A 24,649-nucleotide genomic window follows, 5' to 3' on the forward strand; every position below is an offset into this window, starting at 1 on the left:
TATATCTGTTAAAATAACGACGACATATCCTGAAAATTGCAAAAATTAACTTGCAATTATTTCCATGCAAATTGATTGTGATAGTGGCATTTAATCGAAGATATCTGTCACCTGGGACCAATAACAAAATTCCTACCCCATCTGTAATTGACAGGGCGAGTAACCGCTGCTTAAACTTAGAGTAAAGAATTTGTGTTTCGTAACCTTTATCGATCCTTGCTATTTTCACATCATTAGTATTTTTCGAAGCTGTCAAATTGGTAAATATTACAAAAAAGTCCAACTTTAACAAAATTCTTGGCTTTCATGTACTTTTATATGTGAATCCTGAAAGTATATTGCAAGACATTTAAGCTTGCTGTATATCAATACCCAACCACTTATACAATATTTAATGTCACATAATTTCGCGACACGTTTTTGTTTTTGTTTACTTTTAACATGCAAGCCCTGATTTTTTTATTTTCCTATTTCTGTATATGTAATGATTTTATTTTCTATTGCTTGTATTGCCTATTCCTAAAAAAATAGCTTGATGGATACCAGGTTAATTTAATAAATTTTTGCACTGTTAGACATTTACGCATTGGATAATGCACCAGTCATTTGTAACCACGGCCACTCCAGGTCTGGGGAAAAGGGGGTACTTTGACTTTGGTAAAATCCCACCCTATGATACAATATTTTAAAAAATTGACTCTTCTTATCCCTAAACATCTGGGTTTGTGAAAAATGAACAATGATGATGCAGACCTCTTCAAATCTAATCGCCCTCTTGCATTTGTGAGAGAATATCAGGGTCAGGCTAGAAAAATTTCAATCACACTCGTCTGCCAGGGTGAGTTAGATTCTCCCGATTAAATCTTTAATCCTATTTTTCTTAAACGAAATGGTTGTGATAAACATCATAATTAAATATCAGATAATTATAAGCTGTCAAATTGAAGCCGGAAATGTGACCTCGTTTTTTTTTCAAATGCTTATGGTCGAACATGGAGATGGTTTAATCAATTGTATGATGAATGTTTTTCAGGGAATTGAAGAAAAAAAATATTAATGGTTTGTTGTGAAATTATTTCATTACTATTAAATTAATTATTAAAATATTTTATAATCCATAATAAGCCGGTAATATATGAATTGGTTACTGACTTCTTCATAAATGAATTGCGCAGCAGTAAGTGGCCGGGATTAGATGAAAGAACACTGTTACGATAATCAAGCGGATCAAAGTTTTATGTCTTTGAAAGTAAATTTGATTGGCTGCAAAACTAGCTTATGTCTAATCAGTGTTACCTGAAAATGTAGGGCAGTTAATTTTTATGCAGGGCAAGTAGAAGTTTAGGTTCAATCGACCTGCAGGGCAAGTCACCCAAAATATTTTTTTGAAGGCCTGATGATGTCACACCAGGTAGTGTGCGTCTGGTATATACATGAAGAGGTGTTTTCTATATTGATATAGCATTGTTTTGTATTCATTTTTTTGTTTTTAATTGGACAAAAAAAAACCATATCAAATATCTGGATCTTGCAAGTGTTTTCATTTGCTGACCTGATGGGTAGCCAATAGCCTATGTTTATCCTTTCTGAAAATTTGGTGTCACAGGTCACTGTTAGTGTCCTACCCTGTTCAATGGGTTCAATTAAAATTAATATGTACACATAAGTGATAACCACTTTTTCGCTGCTTGTTTGGTAGCAGACTCAAAAAAACTCAAACTTAGCAGACTGAATTAAGATATACCAGCCCAGCAAAGGAAACACCAGATAGTTTTACGACACTGGTGCCTTAATGCACACATATTGTTGCAACTTCTCATGAGTATTATTACTTTAATGCAGAACCATTTGTAATAAAAGAGGGTTTTCTAGACTTTGATCTTAATTAAAGAACTTATTATATAAGATAACTACCAGTGTCATTTAGATAAATCAATGAAGTATTTGACATTGCAGAAAGTATGACTACAAAAATTAAGAGTACATGACTGTTCTCTATGATGACCCAGTATAGATATACAAGTATTTTGATAGTATCAAGTAATGCATATTAAGCTGTAAAGTATCCATGGTAATGCTGGTGACACCTCCGCAAATAGGCCAAACCTATGAAAGCTGTAAAAAGACACGTGACAATAATAGGCACGGTTCTTAAATATATTGTAATTGCAAGACCACAGCCACAATAAATGAATTAGCGCAGAGCATCAATATGTCTCTTTCACGCCTGGATACAAAGTCTGAATGCTGTACCATGAGCGTGTTTTGAAATACTTGGATGAACAAAATTACTTTTTATGGCTCATTTATTCAGTTGAATTTAGAAGGTATTTTAACATTATTTTGGCAATAAACAACAATAAGTCAACATATATTTAATACTTAACTCATATATTTAACAGGTTTCGTGTTGTTTTCTTCAAGGTAACAATGACAGATGAACTGACCAACATCAACACAGCACATCTTACTGCAGCTGTCAACTTGTTACACAAGCCTTTGAATGATGGACCACAAAGTGACTATGATGGTGAAGACAAAAAGAAAGGTATCTCATCTGTGTTCAATATATGACGAGGCATGGTAGCAGTTCTTAAATTTGACATATTTTTTTACTTAATATCACATGGAACTTAAACAACTGAAGAGGCAGAATCATACCCAAAAAGAAAGGTATCTCATGTGAGTTAAATATCTGACAAGGCTTGGTAGCATTTCTGAAATAAGTCTTTACCTCAAATTTGACATATTCTTTTATGTATCACTTGGAACTATATAACTGAAGAGATTGGCTCTTTCACCCCCAAAATACATTCAAAACCCATTGGCTTGATATCGCCTGGCTCGATTTTCTTGTTGGCTCGAACTGGATGTCAAGGACCGATTTTGTTTAACTTTTCGTAGGCATTCCCGCTTGGTTTGATATTCGCGGGGCTCGAAGTATTTTTGCTGGTCCCTGGGATATCGAGCCAACGGGTTTCATCTGTAATAATTTTTTAATTATTGTTAAAAGTATGATTTTTGTTCCATTGTTATTGATAAGCTTGAAATATAGAATGTATGCATGGAAGCCCTCAGACTTGGGAAAAGAGCATACATGGAAGATATTATGATTAGACGCTTTTGTGGTGTCCCATATCACGTTTAGTTCGGTGTGTTAACGCACTGATGCATATTTCTACACTGAACGAGACGTGATTTAAGTTGCCAGAAAAGGTTTCCATCATATTTCTTTTATTATGTGTCTCCTTTGATTATTTCTATGTTTAAACACACCAACTACATGTAAACTGCACTTAGAATTTACACAACATTTTCCAGAATTTCCATTCCAGAAATGATGTCATAAATGAATCGCATTCATGATTTTAGTATATTTTCTTGAATATAAACACAAATCAGCAATTTAATGTAATCGAAATTATTTTTAGAAAATATACTGGTATGTTCCTGAAAAAACAACATGTTCTAAAATTAAGTTAATAATGTAAAAATATTAAACAACAGTGTATAAAAGGTAGCAGTCAAAGCCTGCTACTATGCTGATACAGCTTTGGAAAAAAGACATTTGCATGACATGATGTTTTCAATAGGGCATGCTGTTTTATCACTGTTGGATATGGAAACGGAAATAGAAAGGCATATAATAAAATCAGCCTGCAGCCACGATGGTAAAAAATAACTTCCTTTATAACCCAAGTCTTAAAAAATTTCACAACCAACTCAAACCAAATATCTGCTGACATAATGTAATCTTTAATGTACTCGAGTAAAAAGATTGTTGAGATTATTTTTTTTACAAGTAAAGCTTGTGAACAACAAGTGAACATGACACTGTTTCTAATGTCTGCCAAATTGTTGTCAGACTTTGTGTATGACAGAGAACAAATAGCTGTGTTGTAAAAACAATTGTCTTGGATGAACATTAAGCTTGTCTTATCATTATAATCATATAATGTATGAAAGCTACAATTGGACTTGTGAGGCCATGATTACAAACATTCTCAAGTCTAAGTTTAAACTCAGGCTCAGAAAAACACCTTTTTTAAATTACAGAGAATCATCTTTATTCCATTTGTTTTATAAAAATAATTGTGAGTAACTGTAGAATTTCAAAAAGTTATAAAATTCATTAAATTCACTCTTTTGAGTAAATTCAATTTAAGGGGCAGCGAAAATAAACGGGGGCGGGCGGGGATGAAAATCTAGCTAATAATTTATAGTCTTATTATATCAAATTGCATAAACAATTGATAATCAGGGGCGTAGCTTGACGAAAATATATGTGTAGGCCACTTTCTGGGGGAGGGGGGGGGTACGAGGGCATGCACCCCTGGGATTTCGTTTTAGCTAGGTGGTCGTTGGTGCGTTTTATTGTATAGTTGTTTTTTCTTAAAACATTAATGAGAGTAACGATATCAATATGTTTTACCTTAAATAAATGTTTTATGTAATGAACAGTGTCAAAGCGCAGACTACTGGTATGCAATTTTCGATAAATTATATACGTACAGTTGTATGGATATGTATTTTAGTGAAAAAGAAAATGATAGATTTGAAATACCTGGTTTCCGATGTATTTATTAAGTTTTTATTGCAGATTAGGCATTTTTATTTTTATTTTTTTCCCCTGAAAATTGTGTAGGCCGCGGCCTACACGGCCGATTGGAAGCTACGCCCCTGATAATACAATAGAAACCACAGGAACAAGCCGTGTGGCAAAGCCCAGTTTACAGGCACACATCCAAGGCCTCAGCATAAATCAAAATGGATTGTCTCCCTTGTCAAAAATCAAAATGCTCCTTTTTTCAAGAATATCAAAATTATAAGAAAAAAGTAGCTGAAAATCTAATATATTTTTTTTACAGAAAATCTACTTTAATATGCAAACATTAAGTAATTAACCGATTTGGCATAAGTTCTTTACTTTATTTAAAAATCAAAACCAAACACAAAGAAAAAATTTATGCAAATTTCCCAAATTATCATTTTGCCTATCATATATATACCTTATATATATAGCAAAAGTTTACTGGCTTTTATTGTGTCATAAGAAAGGAGAGAAGGTTAGCACTCCCCTTGATAAGGACGGAAGAGACCTTCATGGTCTTTATGATACATATAGGCAAGTCCTCCTACTTCGAGGACACCTCATATTTTTTCATTCAGTAATTGATGTTTTTGCAAACTACATACTTTGTGTACAAGTTATTTTTTTTTTATTAAAAGACACAAGCTTAAAAAACAACATGTAGTTTTATTCTGCAACCTACCTTGATGTGCCAGGAAAGAGATACACAAAACAGCATAGAGAGACCATACATGCATAAACAAATATCTTTATAACAATATTAGTAAACGTCCAGTCAGCTAGGTTTGAAAGCCTGGTGACCCCTGGCCCATATTATTTTGATATCATTTATAAGGGTTTTACGAGAAGAAATGGAATGTATAAGAGCTGTATTAGGACAATCTGGAAACAAGCTCTTTTGGCATTGGAAGTTTCAATTGACCGTTTCACAATGGGTTTTAGTTAAAATAAATAATAAATATGCAAACTAGAATAATCTTATCTGTACTATATTTTTGATCGTTTATTTTAGGCCAATCTAAATTAATTGCTAGATTTTCATCTTTTTTTTTTAAATGAGGTAGGGAGGTGACATTTTTTTATTTCTATTTTCTTAGATGACTGCTTCACCTTTGAATATGTGTTCAAGCTCTTTCTAATTGCTTAAGGGAATATATACATATGTCAAGAACAACAACAAACGCCATAACAACTCCTTTTTTATAGGTGAATGTTTACAATGACACTGGCTGGTTTGAATAGACGTTATTTCCTGACAGTAACGGACCGATACTCAATTACAGAGCCCAGTTCAACATTTTTATTTTAGTCAATAAAATTTAAGGGGTGGCAGAAAAAAGAGGGACGGGTGGGGATGAAAATCTAGCAATTAATTTATAATCGCCTTATATGTTAGTAGTCAGCAATCAATAATCTTTCAAATGATTTAGGTTGTCTGGTCAGCGCAATGTTTCGTGCACTGGCTTCTCAGCTAGGCGAACTGAGTTTAAATCCTGGCCTACGCGCATGTGAGTTTGGTAAGTGGTCATCACGCCAGACAAGTGGGTTTTCTCTTGGCACTCCGGTCTCCCCCACAGCACAAGACCACACTCTCGCTCAACACTGTGCCAACGAGAGTGACTTAGTATAAGTTATCATAACTTTCTTTAAAATCGTTGTAAAATATATAATGTTTATACAAATGATATCAAAATTATATGGGATCACCAGTCATAAACATTTAACATCGTCTCGTATGGTTCCATAAAGTTATAAGCTTACTTGTACATCAGATACCTTTACACTGTGTGTGTCATGCTTTCAGGTAAAAAGAAAAGACAAAGAGTGCAAAAGCCGAGAAAAAGGAAAATAAAAAAGATCGCTGAAGCTGAGAAAGAGACAGTTCATATACATATTGAAGACGAGGTTACCGAAGCCATTATATCAATACCTGACACTTCTGATCACCACCATATTGACACATCTGCAAATTCTGATTTTCTTCATGAAAAGTTTATTCCTCACTCTGATCAGATGAATAATGATTTAGTTGTTCATGATGCACATGAGGAAAGTATCACCTTGCAACAAGAAAATGCAGCTGCATTTTTGTCCGACGCTCAAAATGAGCATTTGCAATCAAATGTCACAAATCTGCAATCAAACATAAGTAGTGTTAATACTGAGAATCAGCTATCAGAGCATATTTCTCAAATCTCTCCGCAAGCTTTAAAGCAATTATTATCATGCATAAGCCCATTGACTGTGCCGGAAAATTTACAGGCTTATGAAGCCCAGACAGGTGGATTAAAATTATCTTTAGAAAATCTTTTGGTTCAACAAAACGACCAAGGAACACACAATTTACAGACAGACATAACAAACGGTGGAGCTTTATCGCAGTTGCAAAGTGAAGTTGAAGAATCTGACACACCTGGTCATGTTCAGATTAGTGCTGCTTTGCTCCAAAATCTTCTCCAAGGAATAAATAATCCTCAGTTACATGGGGCGGCAAGAATAGTGAACCCGCAAAACACGCCATTGCCTCCTATTCAACAGTTTGCTTCACAGTCTGTTCATTCATTGATACAGAACTTAGCAGGTCAAGGAACATCACAGTTTTCCAGCCAGAACGCAAATCAGTTTCATTCTGGATCTTTAAATCCAGCTGTATTTACCTTGGGTAGTACCTCTTTGCATCAAGTACAAACTTTTGCCCAGCCTATCTCAACCCAGATTCCAACAGTACCTCCTCATCCTAATACCAGTGTGCTACCGATTTCATCACTTCTGCATCAGCATCATTTTCAGCAAAATCAGCAACCAGCTGTTCAAAACATGGGCTCCATGCAGCCAGTTAAAGAAGGTGAACATAATTTTCAATCTCTTCAAATTGTTAACAATATTCTTAATAGAGCAGGATCGCAGCCATTGGCAGGACAAAATACAGGTCAAAGTGCAGGACAAACTGCCGGTGATTTTTCTAAAGCGGAACAAATTGGAATTCCGACAACTTCTACTTTAAGCACACATATTCCTGTAAGTCAAGTACATGGATTACCATTGTTGCTTCAACCGTCTGGACCAGGTGGAAGAATGCAGCTCATTCCTTTAGATAGAGGCGTCAATTTGCCATTGCTGCAAGAGATTATTCAGAAATACACAGTCAATGCAGTCCAGCCATTTTGTAAGTATTGTTGTACCCCCTATGTTGTTTGTGGCAGGACAGGCACGGTCAACTGCGTCGCACGTTTATGACGACTCTCTTGTTTTAACAGTTTCGCTACACTGTTCATTGGCATACAATCTGCCTGATCAACCGCCTGGTTTTACTATTAACTGACTCTTAATTAAACTTAGTTACACTGTCAATTGGCATAAAATCTCGAGTTCGAGCAACAGTCAAATCACACTATTAGGACCCTTGTTTATATACTCCACGTAATCTGATGTGTGAAAACTAAATGTTACCATTTAATTTAGTACATCATACTGTATAAATTAATATATTGGCTCTTACTTATACCATGTGACAGTAAAAGTATTTCGATCATAAAGACATCATAACTATTGTTTATGCTACACATCTACAAAGAGCGTAACTATCCGTTGATTTTTTAATCAGTAGAAGTCTGGTACATTCATTTCATCTCTTGTATTATTCGGTTATATTTGAGTTCTAATTATGTTCCTTTCAGTGTCAACTGTGGCCGTCTCTTCACCTCAGCACAGTGTTTTGAACAGTGCATCTTTGCAAACCAACAACCAGACATTTGAGAACCTCGTACAAGCAGCCAATTTGTCAGTCGTTCCCAAACATGTGACTGAATTGGATTCAACCATTCACAGTCATAATAAATCTGGAGGCAATTTGTCACAAGGGAGCTTGAACCAATCGTCAGATAATAATCAACATTCAACGAATAACGATTTGAATTTTGAATCACGAAATACTTCTGAGGACAATGGTAAGAAATAAGTATTTGCCTTCGTTTATTGATGTACTTTCGTTATCCAGCCTGAATAATTAAGTGGAAATTACAGTCCAGCATCCATTGCCATAACTTTTATCGCGAAGCTCAACAGACAAACAACAAGATTATTATACTGAATACAACCAATTTAAATTGCATTGAAATTAAACTATTGGTTATCAACAAGTGATTAGATTACCTCTTTGGAATTTGAGAAGTCGTGCATTAACAATATTTGAGCACTTTAATAAAGTAATTGTAAGTTTGTCTTAAACTTTAAATACTTAATAACTTTTATTTTCATTTCAAAGAAAATTTATCTATTGTAAATGTATATTGTTTTTGTTTTCAGATACAAGTCGGTCATCCGCTGTCTTGTCCCAACATTATGAAAATATCAGCACTGACACCGTCACCGAAAGCCAAAAAAATATGGCAATAATGCACTACACCGTTCCACAAGCAAATACTAATGTAACCAGTGCGGCAGAATATATGCCATCCGTTATGCCCGCTCTTTCCCAGTCTCATCCCACCCATTTCCCTCTACAATCTTTAACAGCTCACCCAAACCAACATCCACATCAGTTGACAACAGTTCCACAACATAATATGTGCTTGCAACCGCAATTTCAAAACCAACACCACACATTTCAAGAATCATCTTCACAACCGCATATACAGCATCCAGTTTTGCTGAATTCCCTGACTTCAGCGCAAAATTCCCAACATTCTATTCCGTCAAACAACAACTTACTTTCATGTCATGGTTCCTTTCCCGGTCAAATTCCAACACAAACGTCGACTATGTCCGAAACTTATCCCCTTAATTCCTACCAGCCATCTCAAAATACATTGCAGTCCTACCACAATTCGCAGCAATCTCCCCATAATGTTCCTTCGTATTCACACGAATCTGCGCAGCTTTCTCACGATACTCTGCCTCCTGTCCACAACTCAAATACTGATGAAAAACTGCAACAACAAGAAGATGTCCATTCAAACGAACCCGCTATTGCTAACGATCGTTCACCAGACTATCCTCAACAGCAAGAAGAGGAACATTCAGGACCAGCCTTTCCAACGCGAATAGAAAATAACAGATGTGTCTGTAAGTATTCTCATCATCACAAAGGTGTTCGAGAATAAAAGTGAATTGTACATGTTCAATTTGGGGGAGGGCATGTACAACACTTGAACAGTGAATGCTAATTATGATTAAAAAGGTGAGAGTGGTATAGGCGCCTGCCCACCTGAGGAACTTTTTCATGGCTTCTCAAAAAATAAACCACTACTGGTTTCTGCCCAGTAAACTACCTCGAGAGGGATCCATATCAGATGTCTTAACAGTCGAGCTAAAATAAGAACAATATTCGTTTATATATATGAAAATGCGCATTATTATCTCAGCCTAGTGTATATGATTTTTAGCTCGACTTTTCGAAGAATAAGGAGGCTTTACTACTCGCACCAGCTTCGTCGTCTGCGTTGGCGTCCATTTAAAGTTTTAGGGCAAGTTAGCATTTGCACTTATACCTCAAATACCCTTTATGCAATTCACTTAATATGTCTCAAAGTTGTTCAGGACCATTATACAATGAGGTTACATAACTCCATATAATCCGTACATAACTCCATATTAACTGTAATACAAATTACATTGTATAGCCCCTAAATGACTAAGGAAGAAGAAAAGTTTTAGTGCACATTGTGTCAGGTTAAAGGTTTAGGGCAAGTTGGGATTTTGACTAACTTCTTCTATACCCTTCATTCAATTGAATTAATACATCTCAAAATTTTTAACCACCATCTTACAATTAGGTTACATAACACGATTTCATTGTAAATACAAAGTATGGCCCGATATTGACTTAAGAAGCTAGATTTAAGTTTTTTGGCAAGTTGGGATTTTCACTAATTATTGCCATACCCTTCTTCAATTAACTTAATACGTCACACAGTTAACGGCCATCACACAATGAGGTTACATAACTCAATATTATCCTGATTACGAATTATGGCCCTTGATCGAGTTAAAAAGATTAGTTAAAGTGTTTGGGCAACTTTGGGTTTTAACTCGGATCTCCTTCATACTTTACACAGAACTTGCCATCACACTTATTGTTAAATAACGTATTTACCCTAAATACAAACTATGGCTCTTGAATATTTTACTTTTTTATTGCTTTTGACAGGCACATGTCTATACATGTATTTTTTAATCAGTTTTAAGAATGACGTACGTCGTTGTTCGGATGGGCCGTTGAGATGGTGACGTCAAACTCTACTATGGTATCGAATAAGTTAAGTTAGGTTTGACATATAGTTGCCAAACTTTGAATAGTTTATGGAGACCTTTCATGGGGTTGCGTTTGAGGCCCCTGATGTCAAGGACAATGGCACTGTTTCTAAATATTAAAAAATGGTTGTTATACATTAAGTTGGGGTTGACATATTGCGACCAAACATGGTATATATGAAGAGTTTATAGAAACCTTTCATGGGATTGTGTTTGGCGGATTGACATATTGCGACCAAACATGGTATATATGAAGAGTTTATAGAAACCTTTCATGGGATTGTGTTTGGCGGATTGACGTATTGTGACGAAACTTGGTATATAGGAAGAGTTTATTGAGACCTTCATAGGGTTGCGTTTAAGGCCCCTAGGGCCAAGGTCAATGTTACTCAAAATATATAAACGGTTGGTACTGAATATCTTTAGTTAGGTGGATATATTGCGACCAAAATTGATATATAGGAAGAGCTTATGGAGAACCTTCATTGGATTATATTTTGGGGCCCATAAGGCAAAGGTCAAGGTCATTGCTGCTAAAACACAGTTGGAACTGATCTCACAACGAAGGCTGAAGTTCCTCTGTCAATAATCGAAAACCTGGTTTCGTCGTATTGCCACTTTTCTTGTTTACATTTTATTGCTTTTTAAAGGCACATGTTTCATCATTATTGTATTCATTTCTAAGACGAAGCGGCGTATAGTCGAGCGCGGTGTCATTCGACAGCTCTTGTTTGGGAAAGTTACGGTAATTGTTAATCAATTTTCCCAATCAAATACTCAATTACTTGTCTGGTTTACAGTTTGTGTGGATTGCAACAAGCTATTGCCTACAGGCTGCAAAGTTCACAACACGGAATACTTGTACCAAGCAGACACGCCCGTTCTGAGTCGAGCCCGGACCTCTCTTCCTCCGTGCTTCACACTGCAGCATACAGGGTCGTCTGAGCACCCGGACTTAATGGGTAAATAACTAAATATGTTGTGGGAGGGTACTTTTGAGTTGTTAACTTTGTAACATAATTTCGATTTAACATTTAAGAGTACATGGTGAATATGAGAAATAATAATTGCTTATGGAGTACCGGTAGAAATCATATCTAGTTATAAATATATCATGTGTTTTATTATTGATGTGTAGTAATTGGTTCGGAAAGATCTCTCATGCAGAATGTTTTTAGATACTTTGTGTGTAGATATAGAGGCTAAGTTTCAGTGAAAGATCGTAATATATTTTACCGAGTGCACACCGAAAGCTTTATTTCACGAGTGGCGTTTGAAACTGTGAAATTCCATTTGTATTTCTCTATAAATATCCGGGATAGATATAATAAATAGTTATATACTAAAGTTTCGGTGATTACCATGTGTTTCGCCTTCTACAGGTGTTTGGTGCAAGGAATGTCTTTCGGAGAGGACCATATTTGGTCCAATGGTCGGACAGCAACTGAAACTAACTAATACCGAGTTTGCGGAGCAGGCTTATGGATTTCAGCCTTTTTTGGTATGTCTTTTAAGTCTAACATGTAGTTGTTCACAATGTTTGGACCCAAACCAAAAGAAACTGTAATGCTACGTATCCATTGGTGTGTTTTTGTACAGCTATATGTTGGTAATTGATTGCCCCTGAGCCTAGGCATATATGTATGCATCCAGTCTTTAATTAGTTGTATAGTTACAGAATACAATGTAGCTTGTGTTAGTTCCAGAAATAAGAACATATTAACAACATAAGTCCAAGAATATACCATATACCGTATATTCGATATTACTCACGATTTTAAAAGAGAAAGCAAATAACTGTTTGCATAGCAAAACAGCACACGCTCATGACACCTATCTTCTTACATTAGCTCAGCAAAGGTGAACACGAAACGAAGCTTCTTCACATGGTTGACGAGAATATCTGTAACTGGATGATGTTTGTCCGCTACGCTCCGAGTCTTCTGGAACAAAACTGCACAGTATACAGGGACGGTGATCATTTCTATTTTGTTACAAAGACTGAGATCAAGGAAGAAGAGCTTCTAGTCTGGTTTTCTGCGGAGATGTGTTTGATTCTGGGTACGTCGGGTGATTCAAATCTTTCTTGAGTTACCTTTAATTCTGTTGAAAATATATTAGTTCACTTCATCTGTTTACCGACAAGTTTCAGTTTAAGTTTTCATTATTGGTCAGAAATTGTATTTTATTGTTAGGGATTTCCCCAAAAGTTATTTTGAAAAAAAATGTTTCGACTCCGTGGTTAAATGTTTAAGTTATAAACATATGATTTATATATCAGTAATACGCCTTCTGCACTTTCTGTAGTTGCACGTCAACTTGTTCTTTTGCAGGAATTACCCAGAACCCTGGCAATCACCATTTCCACCAATGTGAAGACTGCGGATTAAATTTCCTCATCAAACGTCTCCTCAATGCCCATCTCAAATCTAAACACCCAGAAAAGTACAGGTACAACGTCGCATGTTACATTTGCAATAAGCGGTTCAAGTCTCGCAGGAATCTCATGTCGCATCTAGCCACCCATATGTACGTGAAGCCACATAGTTGTCAGTATTGCAAGAAACAGTTTGCGGACATAAGCAATCTCAGACAGCACCTACTTATACATACTGGTAAGTGAGTTTCTACAGTCTCGGAACTAGCTTTACATTTTCTTTATAAACGTCAACCTCGTATGTTTTTGAAAGAAGTTCATAGCTTTTTTTAAGACTGGTTTCTCACGTTTTCCTATGTCTGTTTGTCAGACAATAATTGTGTTTATAATGGCAATGAAATAGTAAAAATACCGCTATTTGACTTGCTTCTGCAATAACTCAAGACATAGACCATAGGTTGTTGAAATTCGATATGAAGATAGGAGATGCTTTTCATTTTTCATAACAAAATGACGGGCAAAAATGTAGTTTTAATGGCAGTACTTTTTACCGTATCCTGCAATAACTCAAGAAATGTGTTATTTAGGGTTAATGGAACTCGGTGTGTGATTTGAAGGTCATTAGTAGATTATGCATGGCATTGTTTATATTCGACAAAGTATGTCAACAGTAATAGTGTGAATGTGTTTCCGTCCATCCCCACAATAATGGTTCCTGCAATAAATCAAGACGAATGCAAACTTGATATATGAATAGTTTATACAAGTTTTAAGGGGCCAATAAGGAAAGTATGCGCATCATTTAAAACAAAAGTTTCTATGGAAACCTTACAGGATGGAACTGTTGTATACGCACCGTTTTTTTTATTATACCCACCATTTATGTCGTCTGCGAAGCATGGCAGACATACAGAGATTGCATAGTCCGGTGCCATCGTCTGCGTCGTCGTCACACTGGTTTCCATCCGAAAACATGTTTAATACTTGACTTCAAGTTTTTCAACTACTAGTATGTATGCACATTGTTCATGGTTATAGTATGAACCCTAATGTTTTAAGGATCAGAACATGAAAGGTTAAGGTCATGGTGACCGTTTGCGCTTCCAACAAGCGTAAAATGTAACAAACATTTGTCATTCTAGGTGAGAAGAACTTTGCTTGTGACGAATGTGGTAAAAAGTTTCGCCAGAAAGCCCATCTAGAAAACCACGTGGTCGTCCACACGGGAGATAAGAGCTTCAATTGTCCGCACTGTGATGCTTCGTTTGGCCGGCGATCGGATCTTAAGGTAGGAATAGTAGTAGTTGTTTTCTTAGTTCATAATCATTGCTTTCAAGTGAACTTACAACTACTATACATTGAAAGAAGTTTGTTGCCTCTTCAATTGGAACTGCTTGATTAACAAATTACTGTTAATGAGTTTAACGATTAACTAAATCTGAACATAAATAGAAACTTGATAACTCGTAGTACTCTGCAGAACTTTGATGATACCTTCTAAAATATTAGCGGAAATAGGTTTCTGTGCAAGCATAATATAAAGTGCTCCAAAAACTTTCCGAACCGCAAATGTTATGGTTTGATTATTATATTATTAGATGCTTGATTTGAAAGAAAGTTTAATTTGCTGAATGTTTAAGGTGAACAACGGTTTGCCATCGAATGCCTCTAAGTCATGTTTTGTCAAATATCTCATTATGCTCAGTAACTTTTCCCGCTATTGACCTTCAAATTTCTTGTTGATAAGCTCTTCTCCTTTGTTGTTCAGTTGAACATCACCGATACTTTTGTTTAAAGATTATATTTTCAAAATGTTTCATCGCACAGGTCCACACATACAAACACACGAAGGAGGTCTATCATCCTTGCAACGTTTGTGGAAAGGAGTTCTTTAAGATGCAGAATCTCAAGAAACATCTGAAAGTACATACGGGTGAAAGGAACTACATGTGTGACAAATGTTTCAAAGGTTTTCAGACGAAATACCATAGGGATCGTCACTTGAATGTTTGCAAAGAGAAAAATGGAAAGGAGCCGTCGTATATGAGTTTGGAGGAGTTTGCAAAGCTGGATAGCACTTGTGACGCGGTTCCTTTAAAGAAAGTTAGTGATGATCATGAAATATGAGATAGGTCGCTGAGGCCAATTAAATACTTTGAATGTGGATTACTCCTGATCTAAATGTAATAGTTTTGTACAGTGATAGTTTGTTCGTACTTTTGTATACAATGTTAGTTTTGCATTTTTATTTATTATACTTTACTTGCTTTCATGGTATATTTGCAAAAACAATGCAACTTTACATTTAGTTGTTTGTTTTATTAAGTTTATAAACACAGTTGTATTAGTGTTTATTCTTGTACGTTTTCACTATTCATGTTTCAAGCCAGTATTATATTGTTAGATATATTTGTTGAGAATAAATTTACAAGAAGGGGCAATATGTTTGGTATGTTCTTTCCATTCTCGTACACCAGAGTAGTGATGCTATGCGTACCACACATTAGATTTATCATTATCAAACCTCTGATGATTGAGAATGGTTGTTTCTAATATCGCTCGTTTCAGCTTATATGTAGACTATATGTAACGCCGTCTTTTCTCTATTCTAATTTATTGCATAGATAAGTGACATACACAAGTATAAAATAAAATAATCTAAATAACGCATACATGTTATAAAGACAAACAAAACAAATGTAAAATAACTTTTCATCAGAATTACATTACGAAAACATTACAAGAGTTAACCAATTATTTAAAGGTATGTTTGTTGTAACAGCTCGCGGTTACATTATGTAATCGACTTTGACATATTCGGACTCTGTGTGAGAAAAAGGTTTATGATAGTTTTACATCAAACAGAGTCACATGATTATTCATCGGTGAATACGATTATAAACATTCTTCTATACTGTTACATTCTTCTATACTGTTACACAGCAAGCCAATACATGCGTACATGATACTTTAAACACAAAAGTATGTTGGTATATTAAAATAGGTTTTTTTCTAAGGAGTTGGCAGTGTGCTGCACCTTGTCCTTTTCGGAAGCACCAATCTGTCCTCATTGGACCAGCATGAGCACCCGTCTGACTTCTTAGATTTAAATTCTTAAGATAATGAAATACTTCTTTTGTTTTGATAAAAACTTCTAAATTGAATAAAGATACATTGCTGATTTTACGTATTTGGTAGTCAATTCCTTGCTTATTATGTTAAATTCATAATGTTCAAGTTCATCAAAGCGCGATACAATGTGCTCCTTTTCTTCTTTTGCACTAGGGTCCTATTCTGCAGCACACTGTCCTTTATAAACCCTAGCTTTAACCCTAATATAACAGTATACGTATAATTACAATTTCAACAGCTTATGTATATGAATTAAGCTTTCGTTGACAGAATATACTACAAGACTATCCACGAGATAACATATTTCCCAAACACATTTCAGCTCTGTGGTAACGCATTTCTAGCAGTGTTGATTTTTTTTCTTAGTCGCACTCGAAAGGAAGATGAAACAATTTCAAACTTCATGAAGATTGTTTGTTTTCGTCTTACGATATCGAAACAGGCGACCGCACCAAAAAATCATCAATGCAACAAAATGCGCACCGTATGAAAAATAACAAATAACAAACTGGTGTTCATGTCTAATCGTAAATCATCCTCTGTTTGCCAATGTTCATGCCAGCTTGTGACGCTCCTGTGTTGGAGCCGTACTGCATCGTGTTAACAGTATTCCTGGCTTCTGCGAGTTGTTCCGGGGTAAAGTTGAAGTCTTGTGCTTCCGCCATTTTGGGTCCAAGGATTGGGCCAGTAAAGTCCGGTTTCGTCTGCGCCTAAAATAGCAAGGTGAAAGTTGTTCAGGCTCATATCTGCATGAAACAAAGGCTTTTTCGACGATCAATGTTAATGTGTAGATGAAATCATCATACCCGACAAATATAGCATTTTTAGCATATATGTAAAAAGTTTATTTATACAGTTTTAACAGCGCGCTGGGGTGGTTAATACGCTATTGCGCGCATCATATCGTCAAATGTTAAAAATGTTCTGTCGATCTGCCAAAGGTATATTCCGATTTACGGTTATAAAAGTCTGCAGGCCTACAGCCTTACAACGAAAACTAGTGTCAAATCGTGACGAAACATAAAGTCTCTTAGAAAGCAGTACGCCTATAGTCAGACAAATGCACTTATTGGTATGAAAGTATTCTTATGCATTGAAATTGAGGTATTGAAACTTGTTAGCTCGCCTGTTTCTTCCCTCTGGCATAGCCTTGGTAGCGTCGTTAGCGTCTGCAAAACCTTGAACCTTGGCCATAACTCAAAAAACCCGTTCAAGATTTGCATAATGGCTACTGTGTTGAGAGATTGTCATTGACAATACATATATACTTATATAAAGCTCCATAACTTTAGCTGTGAACATTTTGTTGTTGTGTCCCTTGTTTGACTGAGTAATAATACACAAGTGTTGGCGTTCGCTACGCGGCGCACTTGTACTTACAATTCGGGCCAGTGCGTGAATGCACAAAGTCACCGCTGGGATATTTTTCCGCTCCCAAAGGTCAACGGTCTGAAACAGTTCCCGAATTGGAACCCCGTACGCCTCAGCAGCCTTGTTGAACCTTTCGATGTTCTGCATCAGCGCAAAACCACCACCCTTGGTGTCGATCTTCTTAATGCAACCGGGCGTAAGCTTGTTCATCATTCTGCAAACATCGATGATGAGTTCAGAAAGGTTTCAGTTAACGATGATGACAATATAGAACCCGTATATTTTCGGTGCTACTCATATTGGTCCCCATACCTTTAAACATTGATGGGACAATGTTGACCATACAGAACCCGTTAAAGCTGCACTCTCACAGATTTACCGTAAATATCTGCAAACCAATCATATTAGACTGCAGACAAAAGATCAGATCGCAGATTTTCCTATTTCCGTTCGAAAATTAATGTTTTATGGCTTAAACCTTTACTAACGGTTTAAAAAAATGCATAAAACATAAATTTTTGAACATAAATATAAAAATCTGCGATCTAATTTTTTGTAAGCAGTCTTATATAACTGGTTTCCATGGATTTTCGCAAAAATTGGCTCGATCCAAAAAAAACCTAAAGAGTTGTCAAAAGGTTCAATCTGTGCAGCTTTAACTTTCGGTCACTAGTCATAACATGCATTATATTTCAAACATTTGACAGGAATGGTAAAGTCCAGGATAAATCCTCACATCAGAACTGGGAGATTTCAGTTTCAGGATGCCATCTATTTGTTAAAAGAAATGCTGGACATGTGCATCAGAAATAGTAAGAAGAACCTTAAGTAGTTTGAAAATAGCTTTAAAAACATCTTAACATGGGTTTAACCCCAACGCAAATTTGGGCCTGAATCCCTTCAACTCGAAATGGGATTTTGGATATTTTATCATCCCCGCATTTTTGACTTGTTCAGATAAGTTTCAGTAAACAATGGTGATATTATATCACCAATGTATATTCGATGCTCATTGTAGAACGTATTCACTGAAAATGAGTGTTCTACCTAGTTATAAATTTGATATGGAAAATCATGCATTTTTCAAAACTCTTAGCGTCTTTTATCTCGTAGAAGCAAAACGGCTTAATGTAAATAGATGAAAGGTTTTTATTATTAATTTCTCGAACATTATGGCATTCAATTTCGAGGAAATCTAGTGTAAACACTTCTTACCGACAGAGCACGATGCCATCTTTAATCATATCCGGGAACTCCAAAGAACGATCCACCTTCTCACCAGAGACAGTCTCGATCCAGTCTAGGGCCTGCGTCTCGGCTTCTGGATCACGCTGTAATGAATCACGCTGTAATGAATCAATCAGTTTTAACTCTTTCTGATATCACATCAAAGTACATAATTATAATCAGAAAAAAGTGCATTTCCAATAACGAAATATTAAAAGACCGTTTAAGAAAGGCAAACTATTACGATGCGTTTCTTCCTTCGAAATGTAAAATAAAGAACGTTCAGGGATGCATTGTGGTAAAAATATTTTTACTGTTTTGACTTAAACTCGAAATGCTAAATGAAAGGTTGAATTAAAGGGACTCGCTCATGTTAAGACACTTATGTCTTTCTCAGTATTGCATTTGAAAACATTTTATATTTTAACTACTTAACTCTGTGGTACCAAAATTGCAGAAAAAAATAAAAGGAAACATTCTGGGTTTAGTTGGGAGCGAACCAACAGTTGTACAGTCAATGAAAAATTATAAAACTGACAACAAAACGAAATGCCTACAAGGACTCATACACAGACATATGGATAACTTAACATTGAAGCTTTTTGTTGAAAAACGTTACAAACGCTGTTCACATATTCAAAAGCGTTGACTTCAAAGATATTCTTTGAGCTTATATCAGCACTTGTTGAAGGGTTCCAGCCGTCAGTATCTTACTTTCAACACTGCTAATGATTTGCCATACTTTATTTCGTCATAAAAGGTGCAATTTACAAACATAACATGAGCGAGTCTCTTTAAACTCAAGAAACGTTAGTACAGGGGTTAAGTGTTCTTTTACCAAGCTCCTCGGCATTCGAACGCTACAACTGTTGGACAGCTGTTTGATATATTGTATTAAATTTTGTAAGCAATTAAGCTCATATAAATATACCAATGTTTAATGGGGTTGATTGCGGATGAGAATGTATTTCGTCTTAAATCGCTTTTGTAGTAAACAATAGTGCAAATTCTGGAATAATTACTATTGTGGGCTAAACAATTAATGTATAAGAACGAGAACGTTTCGTATTCTCGTTAATAACTGCTACGTCAAAGTATTAATGACTTAATCTCAGGTTCAAAACGATTTCTAGGAGGGTCTTTCTCAAGGATAATACCGATTAACATTTACAGTTGTTATATGCAAGAGTACTTTAGGCACAAGGTTCACATTTTTATATAAAAAAATACCCGTTTAGTTCGCATTTACATTGGCTTTAAATAGCATTAACGTTTAAGAGTAATACTCTTCTTCTGCCGTATTGCAAATAGTTCACATTCCGGCCAACGATATGATCTCTGTTAAACTATTATATTAAAAGAAGGTTTTCGAAATATGCATTTATACATGAATTATGTATTATTTGCTTATCAATCAATGAGCTCACATTTCTTTGAACCGTACGATTGTAGAGTCAAATATTAGACATAATTTTTATAGTTTTTTTTCTCGCCAAAACATTTACGCCTTATTTACATAGTCAGAAAACTGGAATTTCTGCCTCTTTTCATCGCCAAGTTGTTGTTTTTTTTCAGCTACCTTGAAATGACGTTTACTTGGCACTATATTTAGTTCTGACATTGAGTACGGGTGATCGATCTAAAACGAGATAAGCGTTTAAGAAAATATGCATCTCCTACCATGTGTTTCATCTTATGCCAAATGTATTTTAAAACATCGGATGAGATAGTAGCGTTCATTTTCGGTGTGTTTCAATTACTTTGTACTTGTTGAATATATAATATTTGAACTAACCAATCATCGGGTTATTGAATAAATGGTATGAATTCCTTGGATCTTTTTTAAACCGTGGATATAATGGCAATACTTTGTATATTATGTACTGTGTTGTTTGTGGAGTGTTGTGCTGCTCTTCCATGTTTCTGGTTGATGATTGTTTGTTTTTGTGTTCTATGTCTTTGGCGTTGACCCTGTGTCATTAAATGGGGTTTATGTTAAAAATTTCGACTTCTTTGCTTGTTTCTGTAGTCACGTTTTTCATATAAATATTATAATATGCAATAACGTGATCGAACGAACAAGTAGCTAAATAAATGTAGCTTATTGCTTACGATGTACAATACTGTCACTCATCAGAAACAATACGTTCTTCTTTTACCAGCTTCAGTATTAACTACTCCAGAAACACTTACCACATTAACGCCTTTACGACAAGTTTATCATCTGGGTAATTGAATTCTCACATAGTAATGGGATGCAATTTACCGGCAAAACATGTTTGCCATTCATATTTCCTATCATAATGCAGGAAAGGCGTCATTATAGGTCCATGAGGTTTTGGATTTATTTGTGACACAAATGCCATAAAAAAACTTAAAGGTTTCATGCACCAAATAAAATCCGTTACATTTACTATAGCTAGTACGACATGTGCTTTGAAAATGTTATAATGTCATTGTCCCGTTTCATAATATGATAAAATTACATGATTGTCCCCCGTGTACTTGTTCCAAAGCGATAATCCCGACTATTGGTGATACTTGTACGTTTGTGTATCTCGTTCAGGTATGACGTCACCATTGCGTCATACGTTCTGCCGTTGTGTGGAAAATAATGTTTTTTTATGACTGACATGTTTTCACATGCTCAATACACTGTAAATCAAAAATATCATTATTCCTGAAACTTGTTTACCTTGAGTATCTATTATTGCTTGATTTATCATTTAGAATAGAGATTTTAAGCATAAACTGCTGCCCTATAGTTGAAAGGTCATTTTGGAATAACATGACCCCCCCCCCCCCCATTTTTATTGGCTTAAAAGGTCATTTAAAGCTTTTACTTTAAAAATATATATGTTTATCATAGTCTGCATTCGCTCGAAATGCCTTTAAATGTTGTCTAAAAATAATCATTTGACATTGAATTATAGAGGAAATGACAATGGTGGTGTGTAACCTTCAGTGTCATTTTGGCGCTTACCTTGTGTCTCTAAACGGGGTTTATCTTTATTAAGGATTGTTGGGATAAGAGTGAGGTTTGTGCACTTAGACTGGTTTAAGCCCCCAGTAAATTTACATTTTACTGACCGTTCCAAGGCGGTACCTAACAATTCTTGATTAATATACCTATTTTTTTATATATATAGTATGTATGCACTGTGCTGTTTGTGGAGTTTTGTGCCGTTCTTCTATGTTTCTTGTTTGTGATTTTGTGTTCTATGGCGTTTGCCCAGTGCCACTAAACCGGGCTTATGTTTAAACTTTTTGCTACTGAGCTTGTTTCTGTAGCCTTTTGCATAAATATTTATATTCGACGTTTTGTACTGACTATCCAATGGTGTTATTTCGTTTGATACCGACCTATTGAATGGTTTATTTTGATATCATCTTCTCGTTCTTATCTTTTAATAATCCATTTGATATTGAAGTCCGACGGTTTCTTTTCATATTGACCACAAATTTGTCTAATATTATGTTAATCGACTACATATGGAGAAGTTAAAAGAGTAGTGTGATTTTCTGTAAATAACACTCGCTCATTAAGTTAACATAGCTTCATAGCCTCTGCAGACATCCGATAATTTTGTATTTCTGGAATATGCGAGTGCTTCCTTATCTTGAACTTTATTGAATGCTCATAAATAATTTTGTTCATACTATATCACATTGGTATGTACGTAAATGACTAGAAAATAATTACGGTTCAAAGAAAATGTTATCTTCATTAATATATCTCATCAAGTGGATGTGTAGACTGAAATACTTTATTGACATGATCGTTTTATCTGTTGGTATGTCTGTGGTCAGATATATGTAATGCTTCAGACCAGCGTTCAAGTGTTGCACTGCTTAGAAAACAACATACATCTACAGCTATTGAAATTGCAGATATGCAATCATTACGTACTAGCCCTAATCATTAAGAATTTCAACTAACACGGGTGTTTAAAACGTCCGCATACTGCCACTCATCCGATACACAATTCCCTGCGTCAGATTTTGCGTTGACAAAATGTGTCAGCCAATTATGTTGTAATCTATGTCAGTAAAATGACCTGAATTAAAATCTTAATGATTGAGAAGGGCTTGTTCGCTAATGCGCTCACACCTCCCTTTCTTAATCATTAAGATTTTAATTCAGGTCATCTAACTATTACATAAAGCAGAGATCACCGTAGCACAAGCTACATCTGAAGTTTCGGTTTTATTGAAACTGTTCATTTACAGCAACGAAAAGAGCTACAATGTTAGAGCCCTTATGAGCGGCGTAAGCGGTTTTTATTTCCAAGAAGTCGAATGTTTGCTATTTATATTAGGTTTTCAATAAGCACATGCCACAGTTTGAATATAATACTTTTGTTAACGTTTGTAAGTATATCATTATAAGAAAGAATGTCTATGCATGTATGAGTATTGGAATTCGATAGCTTTACTAGTGAAAGAAAATGTTTGGAATATTGTTCTAGTATATGTACAAATTAATGAATCCTTTTTTTGGTTTAAATGTAGAAGATGTTTAACCAGATCATATGCATTTTTTTATGTTCTTTGTGGTAATTTCCTCTGAACAGAACTCATTTGTTCAAGGCTGTACAATGGAACACTGCTTCAGTATTTATTTCTTGATACAACAGATATATTTTGGCAGAGATGTCTAAACTAATGAGGAAAATGGGAGAATGCCTAATGCTAAAGAAAACATGGAAACGTAACTTAACCGGTCATTGTGCTGAAGTTAACCCAAGAAAACAAGATTTACGTCAATATGTAATATTATATTTAAGGCGAACGAACAACGATAACCTTATTTAACAAATCGGAAATATCAAGCCTTTTTGTACAATGTTGAAAATGCCGATTGGGAGGTAAATAAGGGAATGTTGTTTCGTTGCCCGTTCGTCCGTCCATAACGAGATTTTAAATTTCGTTGATTCGCCTTTTCTACTTTGAGTCTTTAACGTGTCAAGGGTCATTGATTACAAACAGTCTCAAGTCTGAGTTCAGAGTCAATGCTCAAAATTGGAAATACATTTATTTATTTCATTAAAACTTTTCTTATATCATAGATTTAATCGTGAACATCACCAAATCAAATTAATTTTTTGAAAGTTTTACTGGTATTGACGTATATTTTTGTAAAAGAAACAAAGATGATTTTTGTTTCTTCTTAAACAAATGCTTTTTTCTGAGTCTAGACTTGGGCTTGAGACTGTTCATAATAATGGTCCCAGAGTCAGAGTCTAGACTTGAACTTGAGACTGTTCATAATAATGGTCCCAGAGTCAGAGTCTAGACTTGGACTTGAGACTGTTCATAATAATACTCCCAGAGTCTAGACTTGGACTTGAGACTGTTCATTATAATACTCACAGAGTCTAGACTTGGACTTGAGACTGTTCATAATAATGGTCCCAGAGTCAAAGTCTAGACTTGGACTTGAGACTGTTCATAATAATGGTCCCAGAGTCAGCGTCTAGACTTGAACTTGAGACTGTTCATAATAATGGTCCCAGAGTCAGAGTCTAGACTTGGACTTGAAACTGTTCATAACAATGGTCCCAGAGTCAAAGTCTAGACTTGGACTTGAGACTGTTCATAATAATACTCCCAGAGTCAGAGTCTAGACTTGAACTTGAGACTGTTCATAATAATCGTCCTAGAGTACAAGTTGAATGGCTGGAGGTTATATCTCGTGT

The 24,649-nt window shown here is 35.5% G+C and overlaps 3 protein-coding genes and 1 non-coding gene across 4 annotated transcripts in view; 3 read left to right on the forward strand and 1 right to left on the reverse strand.

Annotated features, from left to right (window-relative positions):
- The first annotated feature begins 227 nt into the window (after nt 1-227).
- Nucleotides 228-15,661, forward strand: LOC128237103 (uncharacterized). The gene is made up of 11 exons (XM_052952321.1): nt 228-260; nt 2,425-2,548; nt 6,396-7,757; nt 8,269-8,538; nt 8,897-9,655; nt 11,644-11,805; nt 12,226-12,344; nt 12,694-12,904; nt 13,177-13,458; nt 14,363-14,508; nt 15,048-15,661. Exons 2-11 carry the CDS (start codon nt 2,431-2,433, stop codon nt 15,345-15,347), a joined length of 3,729 nt encoding a protein of 1,242 aa, XP_052808281.1. The 5' UTR covers nt 228-260; nt 2,425-2,430; the 3' UTR covers nt 15,348-15,661.
- Nucleotides 5,045-5,162, forward strand: LOC128239492 (U6atac minor spliceosomal RNA). Its single transcript, XR_008261899.1, has one exon. It is a non-coding gene; the product is annotated as a U6atac minor spliceosomal RNA (small nuclear RNA).
- A 156-nt stretch (nt 15,662-15,817) lies between the features above and the next one.
- The window catches only part of LOC128237106 (myophilin-like), a 34,139-nt gene continuing 25,307 nt past the window's right edge, over nt 15,818-24,649 (reverse strand). The window contains exons 2-4 of the mRNA XM_052952327.1: nt 18,939-19,054; nt 17,733-17,937; nt 15,818-17,062 (exon numbers count right to left, since the gene is read on the reverse strand). Of these exons, the coding sequence (XP_052808287.1) occupies nt 16,874-17,062; nt 17,733-17,937; nt 18,939-19,054 (510 nt within the window). The 3' untranslated portion in view covers nt 15,818-16,873. The remainder of the gene's footprint in view (nt 17,063-17,732; nt 17,938-18,938; nt 19,055-24,649) is intronic.
- LOC128237104 (uncharacterized) overlaps nt 19,403-24,649 on the forward strand; it is a 60,458-nt gene continuing 55,211 nt past the window's right edge. Inside the window, exon 1 of the mRNA XM_052952325.1 lies at nt 19,403-19,408. The gene's annotated coding sequence lies outside the window, so the exon portion shown is untranslated. The remainder of the gene's footprint in view (nt 19,409-24,649) is intronic.

This window comes from Mya arenaria, chromosome 6 (genome assembly GCF_026914265.1).
Source record: "Mya arenaria isolate MELC-2E11 chromosome 6, ASM2691426v1".
NCBI classification, from domain to species: Eukaryota; Metazoa; Mollusca; class Bivalvia; order Myida; family Myidae; genus Mya; species Mya arenaria.